Consider the following 19,661-nt stretch of genomic DNA (forward strand, 5'->3'; position numbering starts at 1 on the left):
GGGATCGGGAAGCGGCCACTCCCCGCGCTGTTCCCCGCGGGAAAAGTGCGCCGGCGCGGACCCCTCCGGCCCTCGCCCCGCCTCCCCGCGCGAACCCCGATCCCGCGCCCGCCCGCCCGCGCGCCGCAGACCTGCAGTGCCCCGCGCTCCGCCCGGCACGGCCCGCACGCGCCACCGGAAGCGCCCGGCAGGTCCCCTCAGGGCCGCCATCGCCGCCGCCGCCGCCGCCGCCGCCGCCGCCTGGGGCTTCGGCCGGCTCGGGCTGCCCGCCGCGCTGCCTGCGCCGACGACCGACGGGGACGCGAGAGGTTGGTGCGCGCGGCCAGGGTCCCACCCGGCGGGGTCCGGACGGGGAGAGGCGCTCCGACCCGGGGCGAGGAGCCTCGAATTGGGGGCGGATCCGGGTGGAGGGATCCCCCTGGGGCGGGGGCTCCGACCTGGGCGGGGGATGTCCCTGGACATGGGGTGGGTCTCCGGAGGTGAGGTGGGGTCTCCGGACCCTAAATGGGGGGGGTCCCCGGATCTGGGGTGGGGTCTCCGGACATGGAGGGGGGCTTCAACCTGGGGTGGGGTCCCGGGACCTAGGGTGGCGAGGTCCCCGGATCTGGAGTGGGTCTCCGGACATGAGGTGGAGTCTCTAGACCTTAAGTGGGGTGGGGGTGGGGGCCCCAGGACCTGGGGTGAGGGGCTCTCTGGACATGAGGTGGGGTCTTCTGACATGGGTGGGGGCGATGGCACCAGGCTGGTGGAGGAAGGGGGAGTCGTGCTGCAGAGAGAAAGTCCACTTGGGCACAGAGGCCACCACAGGGCTTGGAGACCCCGACCCCAGGTGTGGTGGTTTCTGGGCGGGCTTGGCCATGGGAATGGGTTGCAGAGTCAGGGTCTGACTGTCCTTGGGTCCTCGGAGAGGGAGAACTGTGGGGGCCTGGGCGAGGGGCTCAGCCATCTGGTAGCGCTGGCAGGCCCCGGGGTGCCCTGCGGACTTTCCTTTTGTGGGAATGGTGGCCCTACCAGGAAGGGGAAGCCTGGGCCCCGACCTGCCCCAGACCAGCCTTTGAGTTTTGAACAGTGGGATTTCTGCACGCTGCTGCCTCCACTCCTGGAGGGGTCCGAGGGGCTTGCCAGGAGAGTGGGTCAGATAAACACAGAGAACATTGGTAACTGCACAGTTGGGGAAAGACCCCAGCACCCTCCAGACTTGCTCAGAGGCAACTGGGCCTTTTAAGTGTGGGTGAGGGGGCATCGGGGCTCGAGACTCAGGGGGTGGAAAATACAAAAAGTGCGAAGAGGCATGGGTCCATGTGACTCCCACCTGAGCTTGCCAACTGGATTTGGACTCCTGCCCTCCTGCAGAAGCTGGGCGGTGTTGCTAGAAGCGATGAGCTTGTCAAGCGGGCACCGTGGGGGGCCAGGGCATTGTAGGGAAGTGGCCTCTAGCTGAGAAACGCAGTCAGTGTTTGTTCCAGTCTTTACAGGAGGCCTCTTGGAGAAGAGGGCTCAGAGGAGCCTGGCTGGGTACTGTCAGGGAGCGTCTCCTTAGTGAATGGTCGGAGCCAACAGTAGACCTGGGTTTTGAGTCCTGAGGCCGTCCAGTTGAGAAGATTTTAGACGTTGAGCTCTCAGGTCTCTAGGTGGTGGAGTGAGGCCGTGGTGGCAGTCCACCAGATTTCCCGGTTTGCCTGTGAATGTTTGTGGTGACGTGGAGACCTCAGAGTCGCAGGCAAGGCTACTTCCGTCCGGAGCAGAGCCCGGGAGACGTGGGCATCCCGGTGGGCTCACGCAGTGGCCCACATGTGATGGGCGGTGGTGACCGGTTCTCTGAAGTTCCTGCCACCTTATCTGCCTTCAGCTTCCAGGGCTTTTTCAGACCCTGGAGGAAAAAGGCAGCTACACGACACCTGAGTCCCGGGATGGGTCTGGGCAGTCACGCCAGGAGGGAGGGAGGAAAATGGGAAAAATTTATATTTGGAGAGGTGTACCAGATATTGAAGGAAATGGAAAGGCCTGGGGATCTGGTGAATGCTGACAAATGTGTAAGTCGGCAGTTCAGTCCAGCGAACAGGTGGATAATAAAACCTCAAAGGCAACAGACAGGACTGGACTCTGATGACCCACGAGGTGTATTATTTTCTCCACTGAGACAAAATTTCTCTCTGTAGTCACTTCCATTTTTGATCAAAGATAAAGTAAGATTATTCTTGTTTACAAAATAGCTCTGGTCTCACTAGATTTGGGCTGATTCTTTACATAAGTGCAGCAAGAATAATGGTTGACACACAGCCCTTTTAAAGTTTGCCTCGTGGAATTTTTTACAGGGAATCTCAGATTGGACATTTAAAAGCTTCCGAGGCTAGGAAGTCAAGAAAGTGCCAGCAGACTTCACCTGTAGACTCGAGTGAACTCCTCTCTGCTCAAGGTTCCCCCAATATCCCAGAGTTCCTAGGCCTGCAGGAGGCAACCTTCCTCGGTCCCTGGGAGACTGGGGACCCTGGATGCCCAGCACCAAGCTGGGTTTTCCCAGAGGGCTTTTTAAGCCTTGGTTCCATAAAGTGACTGCAGTTCCTTAGAACCGTCTGGTCATAGCTGAGTCCATGCGTCATTTTCAAACATGACATTCCTTGGTAATAGAAGCAACGTTTTCAGTTATGTCCTATCACAAAGAAGACAGAGTCTTATTAAACCTATGCAAATAACTATATTGCCATGAAAACAAGGATACTCAATAATAGTTTCTGATTTTTGGAGGGATCAGGTGCAGAGAAAAACATAAATGCTTCAATTTTGTTTACAGAAGTATAACTTACTAGATTGTTATGAGTCATAGATAGCTTAAGAGAAAAGGGAAAGTTTTTTTTTTTCTCTAATATCCAGAAAATGGGACATTAAAGAGCCAACAAGGGACTTCCCTAGTGGTACAGTGAATAAGACTCAGCGCTCCCAATGCAGGGGGCCCACATTCGATCCCTGGTCAGGGAACTAGATCCCACATGCATGCTGCAACTAAGAGTTTTCATGCCACAACTAAGGAGCCAGTGAGCCGCAACTAAGGATCCCTCGAGCTGCAACTAAGGAGCTGGCCTGCCACAACTAGGACCCGGCACAACCAAATAAATAAATAATAATTTAAAAAATAAACAAATAACTCTTAAAAAAGAAAAGAGCCAACTATTCTAAACAGAAGCCATAAAAATTATAATCATGCTTTGTCAGTTTACTTAGTCTCATGTAGTTAGTTTTTTTTTTTTAACATCTTTATTGGAGTACAATTGCTTCACAATGGTGTGTTAGTTTCTGCTTTATAACAAAGTGAATCAGCTATAAATATACATACATCCCCATATCTCCTCCCTCTTGCATCTCCCTCCCACCCTCCCTATCCCACCCCTCTAGGTGGTCACAGAGCACCGAGCTGATCTCCCTGTGCTATGCGGCTGCTTCCCACTAGCTATCTATTTTACATTTGGTAGTGTATATATGTCCATGCCACTCTCTCACTTCGTCCCAGCTTACCCTTCCCACTCCCCGCGTCCTCAAGTCCATTCTCTATGTCTGCGTCTTTATTCCTGTCCTGCCCCTAGGTTCTTCAGAACCAATTTTTTTTTTTTTTTTAGATTCCATATATATGTGTTAGCATACGGTATTTGTTTTTCTCTTTCTGACTTACTTCACTCTGTATGACAGACTCTAGGTCCATCCACCTCACTGCAAATAACTCAATTTCGTTTCTTTTTATGGCTGAGTAATATTCCATTGTATATCTGTGTCACATCTTCTTTATCCATTCATCTGTCGATGGACACTTAGGTTGCTTCCATGTCCTGGCTATTGTAAATAGAGCTGCAATGAACATTGTGTCATGTAGTTAGTTTTCGTTCTGCTTGATCTTGGGAGAGCAGTTCCTGGGCCTGTGGGTTTCTCCACTAGAGTTCTGGGTTCTGGGTTCTGAGCCTTAGTCCAGAGGGATGGCGCTGCCCGAGGTCCCTGCCCAGTCCTTCCGCAGGTCTCTGAGACAGGCCCTTTTTGTTGAGGATGAAGCCCCCTGGCCTGTAGCTGATTGCAAATGCTTTGGAGAAGCATCAGAGTGAAACAAAGTTACCTGCAGCTGACAAAAGACTTGAAATGGCTGTGGTTAAAGAACTGATGAGAGGGGCTTCCCTGGTGGTGCAGTAAGAATCCGGCTGCCAATGCAGGGGACATGGGTTCGAGCCCTGGTCCGGGAAGATCCCACATGCCACGGAGCAGCTAAGCCCGTGCGCCACAACTACTGAGCCTGCGTTCTAGAGCTTATGTGCCACCACTACTGAGCCCGCGTGCCACAACTACTGAAGCCCGCGCGCCTAGAGCCCGTGCTCCGCAACAAGAGAAGCCACCACAATGAGAAGCCCGCGCACCGCAATGAAGAGTAGCCCCCGCTCACCGCAACCAGAGAAAGCCCGAGCACAGCAACAAAGACCCAACGCAGCCGAAAATAAAAATTAAAAAAAAAAAAAAGAACTGATGAGAGTTCATTATAAAAACACAATTGACAAGGCAATTTGGATGTTTCTGTAACATACACACCATTTTAAATATTAACTATAATTATGAGTGATAACATTATACCAGAACATATGGAAAGCAAGCAAAATCTCTAAAATATTTATATTAATAGCGTTTACCGGTACAAATATAACATAGGGAAAGTTAAGATTCTCTTCTTATTTGACAGTGCTTCCCATGCAGTTTACCATAACAGACAGACCTAATTATTATTATTATTATTTTTTTAAATCAATCATATCATACAGTTTCTCTCTGAGCTTGTTATTTATAAATTTTTATTTATTTATTTATTTATTTATGGCTGTGTTGGGTCTTCGTTTCTGTGCGAGGGCTCTAGTTACGGCAAGTGGGGGCCTCTCTTCATTGCGGTGCGCGGGTCTCTCATTATCGCAGCCTCTCTTATTTCGGAGCACAGGTGCCAGACGCGCAGGCTCAGTAATTGTGGCTCACGGGCCTAGTTGCTCCGCTGCTTGTGGGATCTTCCCAGACCAGGGCCCGAACCTGCGTCCCCTGCATTGGCAGGCAGACTCTCAACCACTGCGCCACTAGGGAAGCCCCAGACCTAATTATTTTTAACATCCCTTCTTTTACAAGGTAAAAGTACAAACCACTGAGATTTTCCAAGGACCCTCTGGGGGTCCCTTGGGAAAAAGCCATTTTGAGATCCAAGACTTCATTTAGGATTGATTTTGGGAAGACAGAGTTGTCCAAAATGTCAGAAGGTTTGAACACTTGATTAAATAGGATCCCAGCTCACTGCAGAACAAGACTCAGTTATTTCGTTAACCAAGTGACAATACGGGAGCCCACAAGTAGGAACAGGAGGAAACAGGACTGCAGACCTGAGCTTTTGACGAGGGGGGACACTCAGATCTCCCGAGTGGCGACGAGAGGTACAGGGAATTATTTTAAGACACAGCTTTGTTTCCTAGGAAGATTATTCAAAAGGTAGAGAGAAACCTTTTACAATCTCTTATTAAAAGCAGACCAATAATCCAAGAAATCTCATTTTAACAGAGAGGAAACCAAGCTCTAGTTTTGTATCAGTATGCTATTGATGGTAAAGCTCATTTAAGAAAACTTTGTATACAAATCCATTTAACCTTAGCCAGCTGTAACCTCACAACACAAAATTCCTTTTCCACAAACCTTCCACCACTTTCTATGTCCATTCAGGTTTGTTTCCCTCTTTTTTATTTTACTTGAGGACAAAACAACTTTCCTTCCCTAACAAAAACACATCCTACATTCTCTGCATACTTTTCACATAAGAACACATCCTACTTTGTGTACCAAGTTGTTTCCCTTTGCTTTGTATCTAGTAGTAGTTTTATTCTCACACATTGATTATAATTTTTAACCATTAGCAACCTTTATTTTACAGAGAAAACTAGGAAGTAGGCAATTGCAAATTGTCTGTCATATCCCAGTATTCTGTAGCAGATTAGCAAATTTTATGAATATAACATCTCGTAATCTGTAAGGTAGATGCTTTTGACAGTACAAATTGTTTGACTGTGGCAAGAATTTGTTTATTAACACACCCAAATGTCTTTAGCTTCTTTGTAGCATATAAACATGAGAAGCCAAAAGTATATAAACTTAAACTTATGCCTAATAATGAATGTTTCAGCACTTTATCTTTTTTAATTAATTAATTGATTGATTGATTAATTATTTTTGGCTGCATTGGGTCTTCGTTGCTGTGTGCAGGCTTCCTCTAGTTGTGGTGAGTGGGGGCGACTCTTCGTTGTCGGTGCGTGGGCTTCTCGTTGCGGTGGCTTCCCTTGTTGCTGAGCACAGGCTCTAGGAGTGTGGGCTTCAGTAGTGGTGCACAGGCTTAGTCGCTGCGTGGCATGTGGGATCTTCCTGGACCAGGGCTCGAACCCGTGTCCCCTGCATTGGCAGGAGGATTCTTAACCACTGAGCCACCTGGGAAATCCTCAGCACCTTATCTTATTTAGAAATTATTTAGATATTCAATGAATATCTGTTATTTAACTTAACTTGGCATAACTCTAAGGTTGCAAATTACCAAAAAGATTTTGGAAACTGTTTTTAGGCAGACACATTATAAAACACAATTATTATTGAAATAAAGTGTGTCAGAATAGTGACTGGATTTGATTAAAATCAAACTTATGTGTAAAATCTTAAATGTCTAGTGTATAAAATATTAGCTATTTGACTAGTAAACCAAGTAGAATAAAAATGTATATTTGCACTATGTTTAATGTTGACAACTCTAAAGATACACCTGTTTTATGAAATGAACAATATTAAACTAGTTTTATTTAACAAAGATTTACCAAATTACAGGAACTTGAAAAACAGTTGAGTTGGTTCTTATATTTCGGGAGGTTTAGGAAGATTTAATTTACGTAAGTGCTTGTTCCTCTCCAAGCCAATTACGATAGAACTCCTTTAAGGAATTTTATAACCTGATTTGGTAATACCGTCTGGAGGTAGGGAAATATCATATATATATATATATATATATATATTATATATATATATATATATATATATATATATATATAAACATACGATCTTACATAAACATACAGACAGATGCAAACAGAGATGGTTTTCTTTAAAAAAAATTTTTAGCTATGTGTCAGGCATAAATACAATTATATAAAACTCACTAGTTTATATAAGAGTTAGACCTTGTCTTTGCTTCGTTTTATATTTTTATCCAAATCATGTTGTGGCAGGTGGGGCAGGTTAATTACCTGTTACATATGAGGCCTTAAAGCTTCCCACCAGCATCTGTGGGGACACCTTTAAGATTTTTTCTTCCCTGGTATATAATCTTAGGGAGGCGTAGACTAAATGTTTCCAATTCATTTTTTTTTCCTTTTCAGCCTCAAGTGGTTGCTTTCGGGGGTCCCTGAGTCCCTTGAGAGCCCCCAGTGGGGCAGGGCCCAAGGTTTCAGGGGCTGGGGGATTTTAGGGGCTGGGTGTAGGGGAAAGGCCGGGAAGGGACAGAGGACAGAGGAGGCAGGGGCTGGGGGAGGAGGGAGTGGGAAGGGGAGCCACCCAAGACCACCTTATCCTTAGCAAGGATGCTATGCCAACCAGGAGGAAGTGGGCAGAGGCAGCCCGAGTACTGCTCCGTCAGCGGGGCTGCAGGGAGTCCCCAGGGAGGAGCAGAGTGGCCCCCAAGGGCCAGGAGGGACTCCAGCCCAGGAGGTGCCCTAGCCTTCCCCTGCCCCCTGCTTCAGGGGCAACACCTCTACTCACTGTGGTCTGCGGACGTTTGTCTGGAGCCAGAATCACAGGGAAGGGAGATGAGCCTATGGTCCCTGGGCCTCCTGTGCACGGGGTGCACACGGGCAGTGCCTGAGGGCACAGCTTTGCGTGTCCCCGGCAGACCCCCAGCTCGGTCAGCCAGCCCCTGGACCCCCTTCACAAGGACCCTGGCCAACCCACACACTTTTGCCCCCAACTGTTGCCTGTGCTCTGAGGCCTGCCCTCTGGGGACGCTGTGCCCCTCAAGCCCTTTCTCTGGGAGGCTGGCCGGCCTTGTGTGGCTCCTGGAGCCCCCACACAAGTGCCGTCTGGCCCTCCCCCGGCTTCCCCACGAGTGTGGCTGAGGCCCAGGCGTCCGCTGCTCTCCAGACAGGGGGAGGGCCACCCAGGCGCCACAGCAGATTCAGCTCTTTGCAGAGGGGCCAGAGGCATTCCCAGTGTCTTGATGGACTTTTCAGACTAGCCTCGGAACCCCGGGACTGAAGATCCCATGGCTCTGGGTGTCTGTGCCCTGATTGCCAGTCCCCACCTGGGCCTGAGGGGGGCCAGGGCCCTGGCCAGCATCTCCATTGGGCCCTTGGGGGGATTATCTCCAGGAGGATAAGTGGTGATAGGAGATGAGAGAGGGCGTGGTTTGAGGGTTGCAGGGAGAACACTTAAGAACGGGCTTGGGACTTCCCAAGAATCCGCCTGCCAATGCAGGGGACACGGGTTCGAGCCCTGGTGCGGGAAGACCCCACATGCCGCGGAGCAACTAAGCCCGTGCGCCAGAACTACTGAGCCTGTGCGCCTAGAGCCGGTGCCCCGCAACAAGAGAAACCACCCAATGAGAAGCCCGCACACCACAACGAAGAGTAGCCCCCGCTCTCCACAACTAGAGAAAGCCCATGAGCAGCAACAAAGACCCAATGCAGCCATAAAAATAACGGGCTTATAATAAGGAAGGTTTGCGGGGTGGGCTGTTGCTGTGGTGGTTTGGGGAAAGAGGGCCTGCCCCTCACCCAGGTCCACGTGCTGTCTCTGGGGAGATGGATGCAGGGTACATACATACACCGGAGGTGTCAGAGGAAGCTCAGGACAAGAAGGCCTTCCCCTCCTCCCAGAAGGGGGTGAGTGTGCACTGTGGGGCAGGCAGCAGGCTGCCCCCAGGCACCCAGTCTCAGGGGGCAGGCGGCCAGAGGACAGAGAGACTGGGAGCTGGGCTGGTTTTTCTGGATCCTGCTTCCTAGTGGGGAGTGGTATGTCCCTTTTTCTTTTTGGAATAGGGAGGACCAGAAACAGGGTGGCTTGTTTTCTTGGTTTTCCACTGTTTTTACTGTAGTAAAACATAATAAGTTAAAATTTACCATTTTAACCATTTCTAAGTGTACAGTTAGGTGGCATTAAGTGCATTCACATAGTTGTGTAACCATTGCCGCTATTTTCAGCACTTTCTCATCATCCCAGGCAGAAGCTCTGTCCCCATTCAGCAGTAATTACCCTCCTCCTCCCCAGCCCCTGGCAACTTCTGTTCTGCTTTCTGTCTCTGTGATTTGCTTCTTGTAGGTATTTCATATGAGTGGAAACATTCAGTATTTATCCTCTTGTGTCTGGCTTATATCATTGAGCATAATGTCCTCTAGGTCCATCCGTGATGTAGCAGGGTGTCAGCACTTCCTTCCTTGTGGGATGTGAATCAGGGCTGCATTCATCTTAATAGCCAAGTGATGCCGCAGTGTGCAGATAGACCACACTTTGTCCGTTCGTCTATTTCTATTCGTTCGTCCCTCGGCTGCTGTGACTCACATTGCTCAGAACGTGGGTGGACAAGTGCAGGTTCAAGTCCCTGCTCCTAGTTCTCTTGGGTCCACTCCCAGAAGTGGAATTGCTGGGTCATATGGTGACTCTATATTTAACATTTTGAGGAACCACCAGCTTTTTTCCACAGCAGCTGCTCCGTCTTACGTTCCCATCAGCCATGCACGAGTTTCTGATTTCTCCACATCCCCGCCAACACTCATTATGTTCCCTTTTTTGGGGGAAGTCATCCTAATTGGTGTGAAGTTGTACCTTGTGGCTTTGATCTACATTTCCTTAGTGACTAGTGATGTTGGGCACCTTTTCGTGTGCTTATTGGTTGTTGGTGTATCTTTTTTTTTTTTTTTTTTTTTTTTTTTGATTTATGGCTGTGTTGGGTCTTCGTTTCTGTGCGAGGGCTTTCTCCAGTTGCGGCAAGCGGGGGCCACTCTTCATCGCGGTGCGCGGGCCTCTCATTATCACGGCCTCTCTTGTTGCGGAGCACAGGCTCCAGACGCGCAGGCTCAGTAACTGTGGCTCACGGGCCCAGTTGCTGCGCGGCATGTGGGATCTTCCCAGACCAGGGCTCGAACCCGTGTCCCCTGCATTGGCAGGCAGACCCCCAACCACTGCGCCACCGGGGAAGCCCGGTGTATCTTCTTTAGAGAAATGTCTATTCATGTCCTTTGCCCATTTTCTAACTGGGTTGTTGTCTTTGAGTTGTAGGAATTCTTATATATATTCAGGATTTTAAACCCTCATCAGATATGTGGTTTGCAAATATTTTCTCCCATCCCCTGGGTTGTCCTTTGCTCTCTAGATAGTGTCCTTTGATGCACAAAGTTTTTAATTTTAATGAAATTCTATTTTTCTTTTGTTGCCTATGGTTTTGGTGTCATATCAAAGAATCCATTGCCAAATTCAAGGTCATGAAGATTTACTCTTACGTTTTCTTCTACGAGTTTTATGGTTTTATCTCTTAAAATTAGGTTTTGGATGCATTTTGAGTTAGTTTTGTATATGGTGTGAGGTAATGGTCCAAGTTCATTCTTTCACAGGTGGAACTCTAGTTGTCCCAGAACCTTTCCTATGGAATGGTCCTGGCACCTTGTAAAACAATCATTTGATCATAGACGTGAGGGTTTGTTTCCAGCCTCTCAGTTCTGTCCCTTTGTTTTATGTGTCTGTACCACAGTGTGTTAATTACTGTAGCTTTGCAGTAGGTTTTGCAATTAGGAAGTGTGAGTTCTCCAACTTTGTTCTTTTCCAAGATTGTTTTGGCTATTGTAGGTCCCTTGAGATTCCATATGACTTTTAGGATGGATTTTTCTATTTCTGCAAAAATGCTATTGGACTTTTTTGGTGAGAGTGGCATTGTTTCTGAGGGTCACGCTGGGCACTGTTTACATCCTGAAAATGTCAAGTCTCCAGTCCGTGGACATGGGATGTCTTTTCATTTATCTGTGTCTCCCTCAACTTCCCTCTTGCTATCATGATGCTAAATGTGTCACCTGTGGAGGCCTCATGACGGTCCAGCCTCCTCAGCAAAACCGGATCTCCGCGGCAGCCTCTCCCAGGACTGCCCCTGTCCTGAGGCGAGAGCCACCGGGAACAGGACACAGCATCCTGCACAGAGCTTTGCCCCTTCCCCTCACTGCGGTCGGGAACCATGTTTGGAAAGTGCACTTTGCAAGCCCCTTAAAACCTTTCCATCATGGCGTGTTTAGGACACACAGAAACAGAGGGTTCAAGGGTGCCCCTCGGTCATCGGCTCTTACCTTCTGGCCAACAGCCTCTTTGTCCTCCTGTCAGGGTAACTGGGGCTCTTTATCTCCCACCCTGGGCCCAGAGCCAAGCAGGGCGTTGGGATCCTAGGGTCCCAAGGCCACTGCTGGGTATACCGAGTGACCTCACCATGGCTCTTTGGAAGGGCAGAGCAGAATGCACTTGGGTACGAAGACCTGAAACAAGAGGAGCCCCCCATGCTTTGTTTCCCCACAGAGGGTTCTCCACGGCCCTAAAGCGCTTCCTCCAAGTGTGGCTTCCTTCAGTGGCTTTATTCTTTTTTTTTTTTTCTAATAAATGTATGTATGTATTTATTTATTTATTCTTGGCTGCATTGGGTCTTCGTTGCTGGGCGCAGGCTTCCTCTAGATGCAGCAAGTGGGGGCTACTCTTCGTTGCGGTGCGCGGGCTTCTCATCGCGGTGGCTTCTCTTGTTGCGGAGCACGGGCTCTAGGCACGCGGGGTTCAGTAGTTGTGGCACGCGGGCTCAGTAGCTGTGGCTCGCGGGCTCTAGAGCGCAGGCTCGGTAGTTGTGGCACACGGGCTTAGTTGCTCCACGGCATGTGGGATCTTCCCAGACCAGGGCTCGAACCCGTGTCCCCTGCATTGGCAGGCAGATTCTTAACCACTGAGCCACCAGGGAAGTCCCCGGAATATTCCTTCTTATTTTTGATATTTATGTGTAACATTTATTAGTTTTTTTCATCAACCCAGAGAATAAATCAAAATGACCCAACATCTCACCACTGCTAGTGAAGATAGTCGTGATACATAAAGCAGCACAGGTGTGGTTAGGGGCTCCTAAGCTCTCAGAAAGGAGCACAGTGGGCAGTTCTGGTCACTTCAGGCCACTCGGCCCCTCCTTGTTGAGTCCTGTCACCCGTCCCTGGAAGAAAGCGCTGTGCCTTAACCCACGGCGCCTTCCCTGTGCTTCCCCTACCTGCCTCCTTGGTGGTGGTGCGTCCTGCCCCGTGGGGCATGTGCCTCCTTAGCCTGCAGGGCAGTGCCAGGACCAGGGAAACCAGGAAGGCCGTCCCTGGTGTCCCGGACTGGGGGACACTCCAGGCTACGTCTCACTGCCTCTCTGCTCTCACTTGAGGGCCAGGCCGGCCTCCGGGAGGGGCCCACATGCCAGGACTCTGGTCACCTTCAGGTTATGGTTCCTGCTTAAAGGCAGGAGAACCCCGCACAAATTCCATCTGCTTTGCTGCTGAGCTCAGAGGAGGGGCGTGGGGGGCGGAGCCGTCTGAGGAGGCAGGTCTGGTCAGTGGCCTGGGAGTAGGAGAGCAGGGCGTGGGCACCACCTGGGCCTTTGTGTGTGAAGACTCTGACCTGCTGACCATGTGCTCACTGTGCCTGGTGTAAATAGGCCATGTGGCCCGAGACCACTCAGACGTCTGGGTGTCCATGCTCCCCTGTTCATCCCTGCTCTGCCCACCAGGCCCCCTCCTCGTGGTCCAGGGCGTTGGGGTTTGGAGCCCTGAGCTGTCCTCGAGGGGTCTCCCCTCCAAGATCCTTGGCCAGCCCGCTTTCCCATGTGCCTTTCCCAATGGGAGCTTCTCGGGAAGGGGGGTCCTGTGTGGCCCCTTCCTATGCATGACCCCTGCATGACCGCAAGCCCCGATGGAAGCTTCCCACCTTCCTCTGTCTTTCATCCTTTTCCATTTTAAGGTCTCTGCTCTGTGCCAGCTCAGCCTTGCCGTGTCTCAGGGGCCCCGGGCCCCTCATCTGACTGGGACCCCAGCTACCTGCCCAAAGGGTCGCCTGCCGGGGGGAGGCCTGTCTCGCTCCCACTGTGGTGTGGGTGGCAGGGTGGCCTTCCTCCTCGAGTGGGAAGAGGGGACAGACTGGCCCTGTGTGGTCGTCTCCTATGGGAAGAGCCAATGGGCTGTGCCCTGTGTGCCTGACTTGGGGGCTGCCTGTGTCCTTCTCTGGAAACTCACAGGTCCACATGAGCTCCTGGACTGTCCCGAGTGTGAGTGCCCAAGGGGGCTATGCGTGAGGCCGGCTTCCCCTGTGCCGTGTAAACAAGCCTCAGGCCAGCTGTGTCCCTTGTCAGGGCCGCCTGGGAAGCCGCGGGGCTGGGGGAAGCCAGACACACCCGCTCCCCACCCGGGACGCAGCCCCAGTGGGAAGTGGTTTGCAGGTGGGCGGGGCTGTGGCTGTGCTCACCTGGAGCTGGCCACCAGGCACGTGGCTGGCCTCTTGAACCTTGTACCCCCATCAGCACAGGGGGGTGGCCGGGGGGGCAGTGGCAGCACCCCCAGACTGAGAGCGTGGGTCAGCCAGGAGGGCAGATTACTAACACCGTGGTGACCACGTGCTCCCAGGAGTCCTTCAGGCTGCAAGGCCGGGTAGAGCCCAGCCCATTGCCCCATCACGGATGCTGGAGGCCCCGCCCCTCCTGCTGGCAGCTGGCGCCCTTGGCCTGGTGCTGCTGGCGCTGCTGTGGCTGCTGCAGGCCTTGCGACTCTGGGGCCTGTTCATCATTGGCTGGAACGAGCTTGTCCTGCACCCCGTCCGCAACCTCCTCATGGGCAACAGCAAGGAGCAGCGCATTCTGCGCCATGTGCTGCAGCACGCGGTGGCCGGGGACCCGCAGAGCGTGCTGGACACCATCGACACCTACTGCTCACAGAAGGAGTGGGCCATGAACGTGGGCGACAAGAAAGGTGGGCGATGCGGCTGGCACAGGCGAGGGTCAGGGGCTGTGCAGAGCCCCGACGCCCATGTCGCTGTCCCCATGGGAGGGAGGGACATTTGATAAACCCCCCCAGGAGGTGCTGTTCAAGGGGCCCCTTGCCAACGCCAGTCAGAGGCAACAGCAGAGTCTCCACGTGGGCCCTGCACTCGCAGGCCGTCAGGCAGAGCCAGGTGTCAGCACAGGGCGGGCAGTGGGTCCCTGGGTGTCCTGGCTGGGTCTGAGGGTGTATGGAGACCCTTGGACTCTGCCAGGCACAGGCACCAGGCCCCCCTTGGGCTGCCTCCTGACCTTTGAACTCCAGCCTGGGGCACAGGCAAGTGCTGCACTGCACCCCCTGGAGTCAGGCCCTGGGGACAGACATGACAGCCACTGTGCAGCCCCCTTGGACCTTCTGACAGTGTCCAGCTCAAGGGAGCCGGGGAGGCTCTGAGTGCAGCCTGGGGGCAGAGTGGGGGCTGGACAGTGGTTGTCATGTCTGTCACGTCTGGGGGCTTCCACAGAGGGCAGCTCTGGGTTAGGACGAGTTGGGGGCAGGGAAGAAGGGTGGAAAAGAGAGGGAGCAGTGAGTGCAGAAGCAGAGGCCTGAGGGGCCAGGCACTGGGAAGGGCTGCTGCTCAGTCAGGAAGGGATGGGCCAGGACTGGGGTGGGTCACCCCCTGCCTGCTCACCCCACTCCCCTCCGTAGGCCAGATCGTGGACGCCGTGTTGAGGGAGCAGCGTCCCTCGGTGCTGCTGGAGCTGGGTGCCTACTGTGGCTACTCGGCCGTGCGAATGGCCCGCCTGCTGCTGCCCGGCGCCCGGCTGCTCACCATTGAGCTTAACCCTGACTACGCCGCCATCACCCAGCAGATGGTGGACTTCGCAGGCCTGCAGGACAGGGTGCGGCACCATTTCTAGGGTGACAGATGTGGACACAGGTTCCAGGGGCCAGGAGGGCATGAAGGGCCTGGGCCACACCCCGGCGGCTCAAGGCCACGTTTACCCAGCTGGCCCGCAGCCCTGGTCCACAGAGCAGGAGACTCCCAAGGCCCCCAGAGGGAGGGGCAGAGCGGGAACCTGTCTCCCAGAAGCCCCAAGCTCACTGCCCTTGGACACTCAGGGGTCCGGGTGGGGGTCTTTTGTTCCAGGTGACCGTTGTCGTCGGGGCATCCGAGGACATCATCCCCCAGCTGAAGAAGAAATATGACGTGGACATTGTGGACATGGTCTTCCTCGATCACTGGAAGGACCGGTACCTGCCAGACACGCTCCTCCTGGAGGTAAGTGTCGACTTAAAAAAAACTGCACAGTGTGAGAGTAGCAAGTTAAGTTTTATTTGGGGCTAAATGAGGACTGCAGCCTGGGAGACAGCACCCCCGATAGCTCTGAGAAACTGTTCCAAAGAGGTAGGGGGGAAGGTCAATATATATGTGATTTTGGTGAAGAGGGAGTACAAGCAATCGAGTGCATATTTTTTTGCCAAATGTTTCTGCTAGTCACGAGGAGCAGTCATCACCGTGAAGGATTTTAGTGTTTTTCTAGATACAAGGAGATACAAGAATTGGGCTCATAAAATCTTCTCCTGAAAATTTCTATCTGAAGACCTGTTCTGCCAGTTTTTCCCAGAGCACAGAGTGCCTCATTTTAGCTCTCTACCTGAACTCCTTTCAGGGAGTGTTGAAAGTCAGCAGCTGCAGCAGCACATGATTTAATCCTTGTAGAGGTAGATGGTAAGTGCCAATGGAAAATGCCAATTCATAGTTGACAGGAGCCTCGCGCCTGCCTGGCTGGGATGGGCCCTGCCGAGGGCGGCCCTGGGGGCCCGGGAGGCTTGGGCCAGCCTGCCTGCGGTTAGGACGTGGAGGGGAGTGCGGGGCCCTGGGCGGGGTGGAGACTGGAGGAAGGGGGATCCCCGCAGGGTAGCCGGTGCCAGGGTGGCTGGGAGGGGTAAACACCCGGGGCTGCAAGGGCTTGGGCCAGGGAGGCAAGAGGGAGCAGCCTAGTGACCACGCAGCTCTCCTGACTGGGTAGCAGGTGCTGGCCAGGGAAAGACGCGTCTCCTGCCCACCTTCCTCCCCAGGCTCCTTGTTGTACGCCCCCTGTGCCCCCGCCCCCGCGTGCCCACCCCCAGGCTGTCCAGCCTCAGTGCCAGCTGCTCCTCCGGCACCACGTGGTAGCCAGGGGGCTGCCTCACCCCCAGGTGAGTGGAGCTCAATATTGATGACCACGACCTTGTCCCTCCCGGGCGGTCAAGGGAACACAGCGGCTGGGGACGCTCCGCCCCACCACGGCCTCCAGCCCGGCAGCCACATGGGGCTGACCCTTGTTGTCAGTCCCCTGCTCGCCCACCTCAGCTTCCCCCACAGGCCGGGCATCGCCCAGCACCGGGGGACCGTGGGCGTCAGGGGCACGGCTGCTTGAGCCATAGCTGGGGCCAGGCAGGACCTTGCACCAGTGGTGTTGGCGTGGGTGTGGTGGGCCTGGTGCCTGGACATGGCGAGAAGGAACCAGCCCTGGCTGGGGGTGTGTGAGAGGGTGCAGGATGGTCTGGGACTGGGCAGGATGGGGGCTGTGGGCCAGGGCTCTGTGTGGAGGGCTTGACCACACAGGCAGGGCACGGAGGAGGGCTTCAGGCAGGTGAGGGCAGGCTAGACCTATCTTCCGGAAAGATCCTGTTGGCTGCGTGGAGTGGGGAGGGGTGGCGGTGCAGGGGACCCAGACCAGGAGCTGCACAGGGACCTGTGCTGGCCGAGACGGGTGGCAGTGGGGGGCTGGCACGGAGGCCCTCGGGCCAGAGCGGGGGCGGCCACGGGGAGCACATCTGGGCAACTGAGCAGCTGGGCCTGCATCACCGGGAGGGGAGGTTTCAGCAGCTTTGGGGTGTGTGATAATTACAGGGCCTGCATTGATAGAAAAGCAGCAAATATTGCCCTTAGTAACTAGGAGACTAATAGTTTTCTCAGTGCCGCTTGTTCAAAGCTGGTAATTATCTCAAAAGAAGAAAAGTTGTGAATTGGGAACGTGCGCTCTGAAGCCCTGCAGCCGGGCTCTGCTTGGGCCTGGCTGCTCCCCCTGGTTTGGGGTGAGGGGCTGGCAGGGAATGTGGCAGTTCAGACCTGGAGCTGCTTCAAGGCGGCCGCGGTCCCCCATTGCTCGGGCCTCTCCACAGGCTGCTTGGGTGTCCTCCCAGCAGGGCAGCTGGCTTCCCCCAGAGCCAGAGCCAGACAGAAGCCACACGGTGGCCGGAGTCTCAGCCCAGCCTACACCCTGGGCGGAAGGAGGGAGGGTCAGGGAACAGTGGACCCGGCTCTGGTCCTCTGAATGCCATTCCCTCCCTGCAGCCAGCACACAGCCTTACTCGGACGTGGGCTTCTGGCCAGAACTCTCCAGGGCCAGGCGGGCGGCCCGGCTTTTGCATCCCTCCTCCGTGATTAACTTGTGCGTTTAGCGCCTGACTTGTTGAGCCCACCTTGTCCACCTGCGTCCTTCAGCACGAGCTCCAGCTCGCCTTGGGCATTTCCTGCCCAAACCTGAGATGCCCTCCTGGGGCTAGGCGGGGTGGGGGGGGGCGCCTGCTCCCAGGCTGCCCTTTCTCATCAAGATTGCTGGGAAGTTCCTTTTCTTTTTCTAAGAGAAATGCTCCATGATTCAATAGAGGTACTTTGTTCAAATTCTGGCTCATGGGTTGTCCCAGCCTCACTGATCTCACAACTGTGTTTTCCACTCTGGCCTGAGGGCCCTTGGCCTCCCCCTCAGCCCACAGGCCGGAAGGGAGGCAGCCACCACCAGGGAGACTCGAGGGCTGCACAGTGGACCCCGCATTCCTAAGTCACCAGGGGGTGCCCGTCTGTCCCTGTGGTCCCGCTGGCAACTTAAGACATGCCTGGGGCCCTTGCTTGATTTTGCTTTCTGTGTTTGGGATTGCTTTTTTTTTTTTTCTTTCTCACTTTTATTTAATGATCATGTAAAGAAAACTCTGAGCTTCCAACAGAACAACTGGGCCGTCACTTCACCCCCTCCCCCAGGCAAACATTTTCTCTCGAGGTATTTCCTCTTTGATTTTTGATGTAATCTAAGCATCTCCTCCCCCAGCTTAGAGAGACTGCAGAGGGACCCGGGAGGTCCAGCCGCTCCTCCCTCTGCAGAGCCCAGGCCCGGAACACTGGCCAGCTGCCCAGGGCCCAGGCGCTGGTGGAGATGGGGTGCCACTGAGTGGACCCGAGGGCCAGGCTTGTGGGTGGGTGGGGAGGTGTGCCCCATCTCTGCCCCCCAACAGTCACCCTGGTCAGGTCGGATTGAACCTCCAGTGACCGCTGACAGCAGCCCACACACTGGGCACCAGGCATCTCTGACCTGGAGGAGCCCCGTGTTCCTGGCACCCGGTGACCAAGGGACCCACTGGCCTTAGTCACCACTGTGGCTTTCCCAATCCTGGCCCCGTCACCTCGTCCACTCACACTTCCAGCTAGCGCTTAGTAAGCACCTGCTGTACTGAGGATGCAGGAGAAGCAAGGAGACCCCTGCCCAGCACAGCCCTTTCCTGCTGTGGCCGCTGCCAGTGAGGAGCTGGCGCAGGGCTGACCCCAGGTTAGGCCACCCTCACCTCCTCCAACAGTCCATCTGTCCCTGCAGGAGTGTGGCCTGCTGCGGAAGGGGACAGTGTTGCTGGCCGACAACGTCATCTGCCCGGGGACACCAGAGTTCCTGGAGTACGTGCGTGGGAGCAGCCGCTTCGAGTGCACGCACTTCAGCTCGTACCTTGAGTACTCGCAGGTGGTGGACGGGCTGGAGAAGGTCGTCTACAAGGGCCCGGGCAGCCCTGCGCAGCCTTGACCGCCCACCCTGCCCCAGCTCCCTGGCCAAGCCGGATTCTGAAGGGTGTGGTGGCCCTACTCCCAGCTGCCCCATGTCTGCTATGTGTGCGTCTGTCCTCAGTGCAACACCATCAAGGCCTGCGAGGCCCAGGCCTGCCTGTGCTGGCCCCTGCATGTGGGTCCACCCCAAGCGCGACCAGCTCACCTTGCAAAATCACTGCAGTAAATCTGGAAAGTATCTGACTGTAAAGGCCAGCTCAGGCAGGTGGAGTCCATGACAGTGTCACACCCCCACCCCCACCCCCGCCCCCGCCCCCACCCCCGCCCCCGCCCCCACCCCCCAGCATTCCAGTCAGGCTTCTGAGCCTGCCCTTGAAGTCTGCCGTCACCAGGTGGCAGCAATGCCTCAGTGATGGCACCATAACCAACAACTCACCCCACACTTCTGACTCCTCTGAGTTCTTTCACTTTTTAAGAATGAAATGCAACTTCTTTACTAAAATCATCTGTTAACAATCTTATATACCAATATCATGTTTAAAAGATAGTAAAATAGAAATTAAAGATCTAAATATTTAGGTAAGAGATGAACTGAGTGCTTCTTTTCAGCCACTGTGATGATGCTCCTTTCCCCGGGTGTCCTCAGCTTTGCACCAAACACAAGCTGCTCCCCTTGGCCAGATGCTAACATTGCAGACTGGCCGCAGCAGTGCCGGAGGTAAGCGCTGCTCAGTACTGCTCCCGTGGCCAGGCCGAGGGCACCTGTTACAGCCCCATGGGGATGTCTGCAGGCTGGGGTGTGCCCC

At 53.9% G+C, this 19,661-nt stretch overlaps 2 protein-coding genes across 4 annotated transcripts in view; one reads left to right on the plus strand and one right to left on the minus strand.

Moving 5' to 3' along the window:
- TXNRD2 (thioredoxin reductase 2) overlaps positions 1-218 on the minus strand; it is a 34,557-nt gene extending 34,339 nt beyond the window's left edge. For all 3 annotated transcript variants that reach the window (XM_068562268.1, XM_068562266.1, XM_068562267.1), the window contains exon 1: positions 132-218. In XM_068562268.1, the coding sequence (XP_068418369.1) occupies positions 132-210 (79 nt within the window). In that variant the 5' untranslated portion in view covers positions 211-218. The remainder of the gene's footprint in view (positions 1-131) is intronic.
- Positions 205-19,440, plus strand: COMT (catechol-O-methyltransferase). Its single transcript, XM_068562269.1, has 5 exons — positions 205-308; positions 13,689-14,030; positions 14,748-14,941; positions 15,190-15,321; positions 18,674-19,440. Exons 2-5 carry the CDS (start codon positions 13,742-13,744, stop codon positions 18,872-18,874), a joined length of 816 nt encoding a protein of 271 aa, XP_068418370.1. The 5' UTR covers positions 205-308; positions 13,689-13,741; the 3' UTR covers positions 18,875-19,440.
- Positions 19,441-19,661: the final 221 nt, after the last annotated feature.

This window comes from Eschrichtius robustus, chromosome 14 (assembly GCF_028021215.1).
Source record: "Eschrichtius robustus isolate mEscRob2 chromosome 14, mEscRob2.pri, whole genome shotgun sequence".
In the NCBI taxonomy this organism is placed as follows: Eukaryota; Metazoa; Chordata; class Mammalia; order Artiodactyla; family Eschrichtiidae; genus Eschrichtius; species Eschrichtius robustus.

What these genes read in the sequence shown, in the direction of transcription:
- COMT (XM_068562269.1), top strand. Translation starts at nt 13,742, where the DNA reads ATGCTGGAGGCCCCGCCCCTCCTGCTGGCAGCTGGCGCCCTTGGCCTG. An exon ending in GAACGTGGGCGACAAGAAAG is followed by an intron (nt 14,031 to 14,747) that starts GTGGGCGATGCG and finishes TCCCCTCCGTAG; the next exon opens with GCCAGATCGTGGACGCCGTG. An exon ending in CAGACACGCTCCTCCTGGAG is followed by an intron (nt 15,322 to 18,673) that starts GTAAGTGTCGAC and finishes CTGTCCCTGCAG; the next exon opens with GAGTGTGGCCTGCTGCGGAA.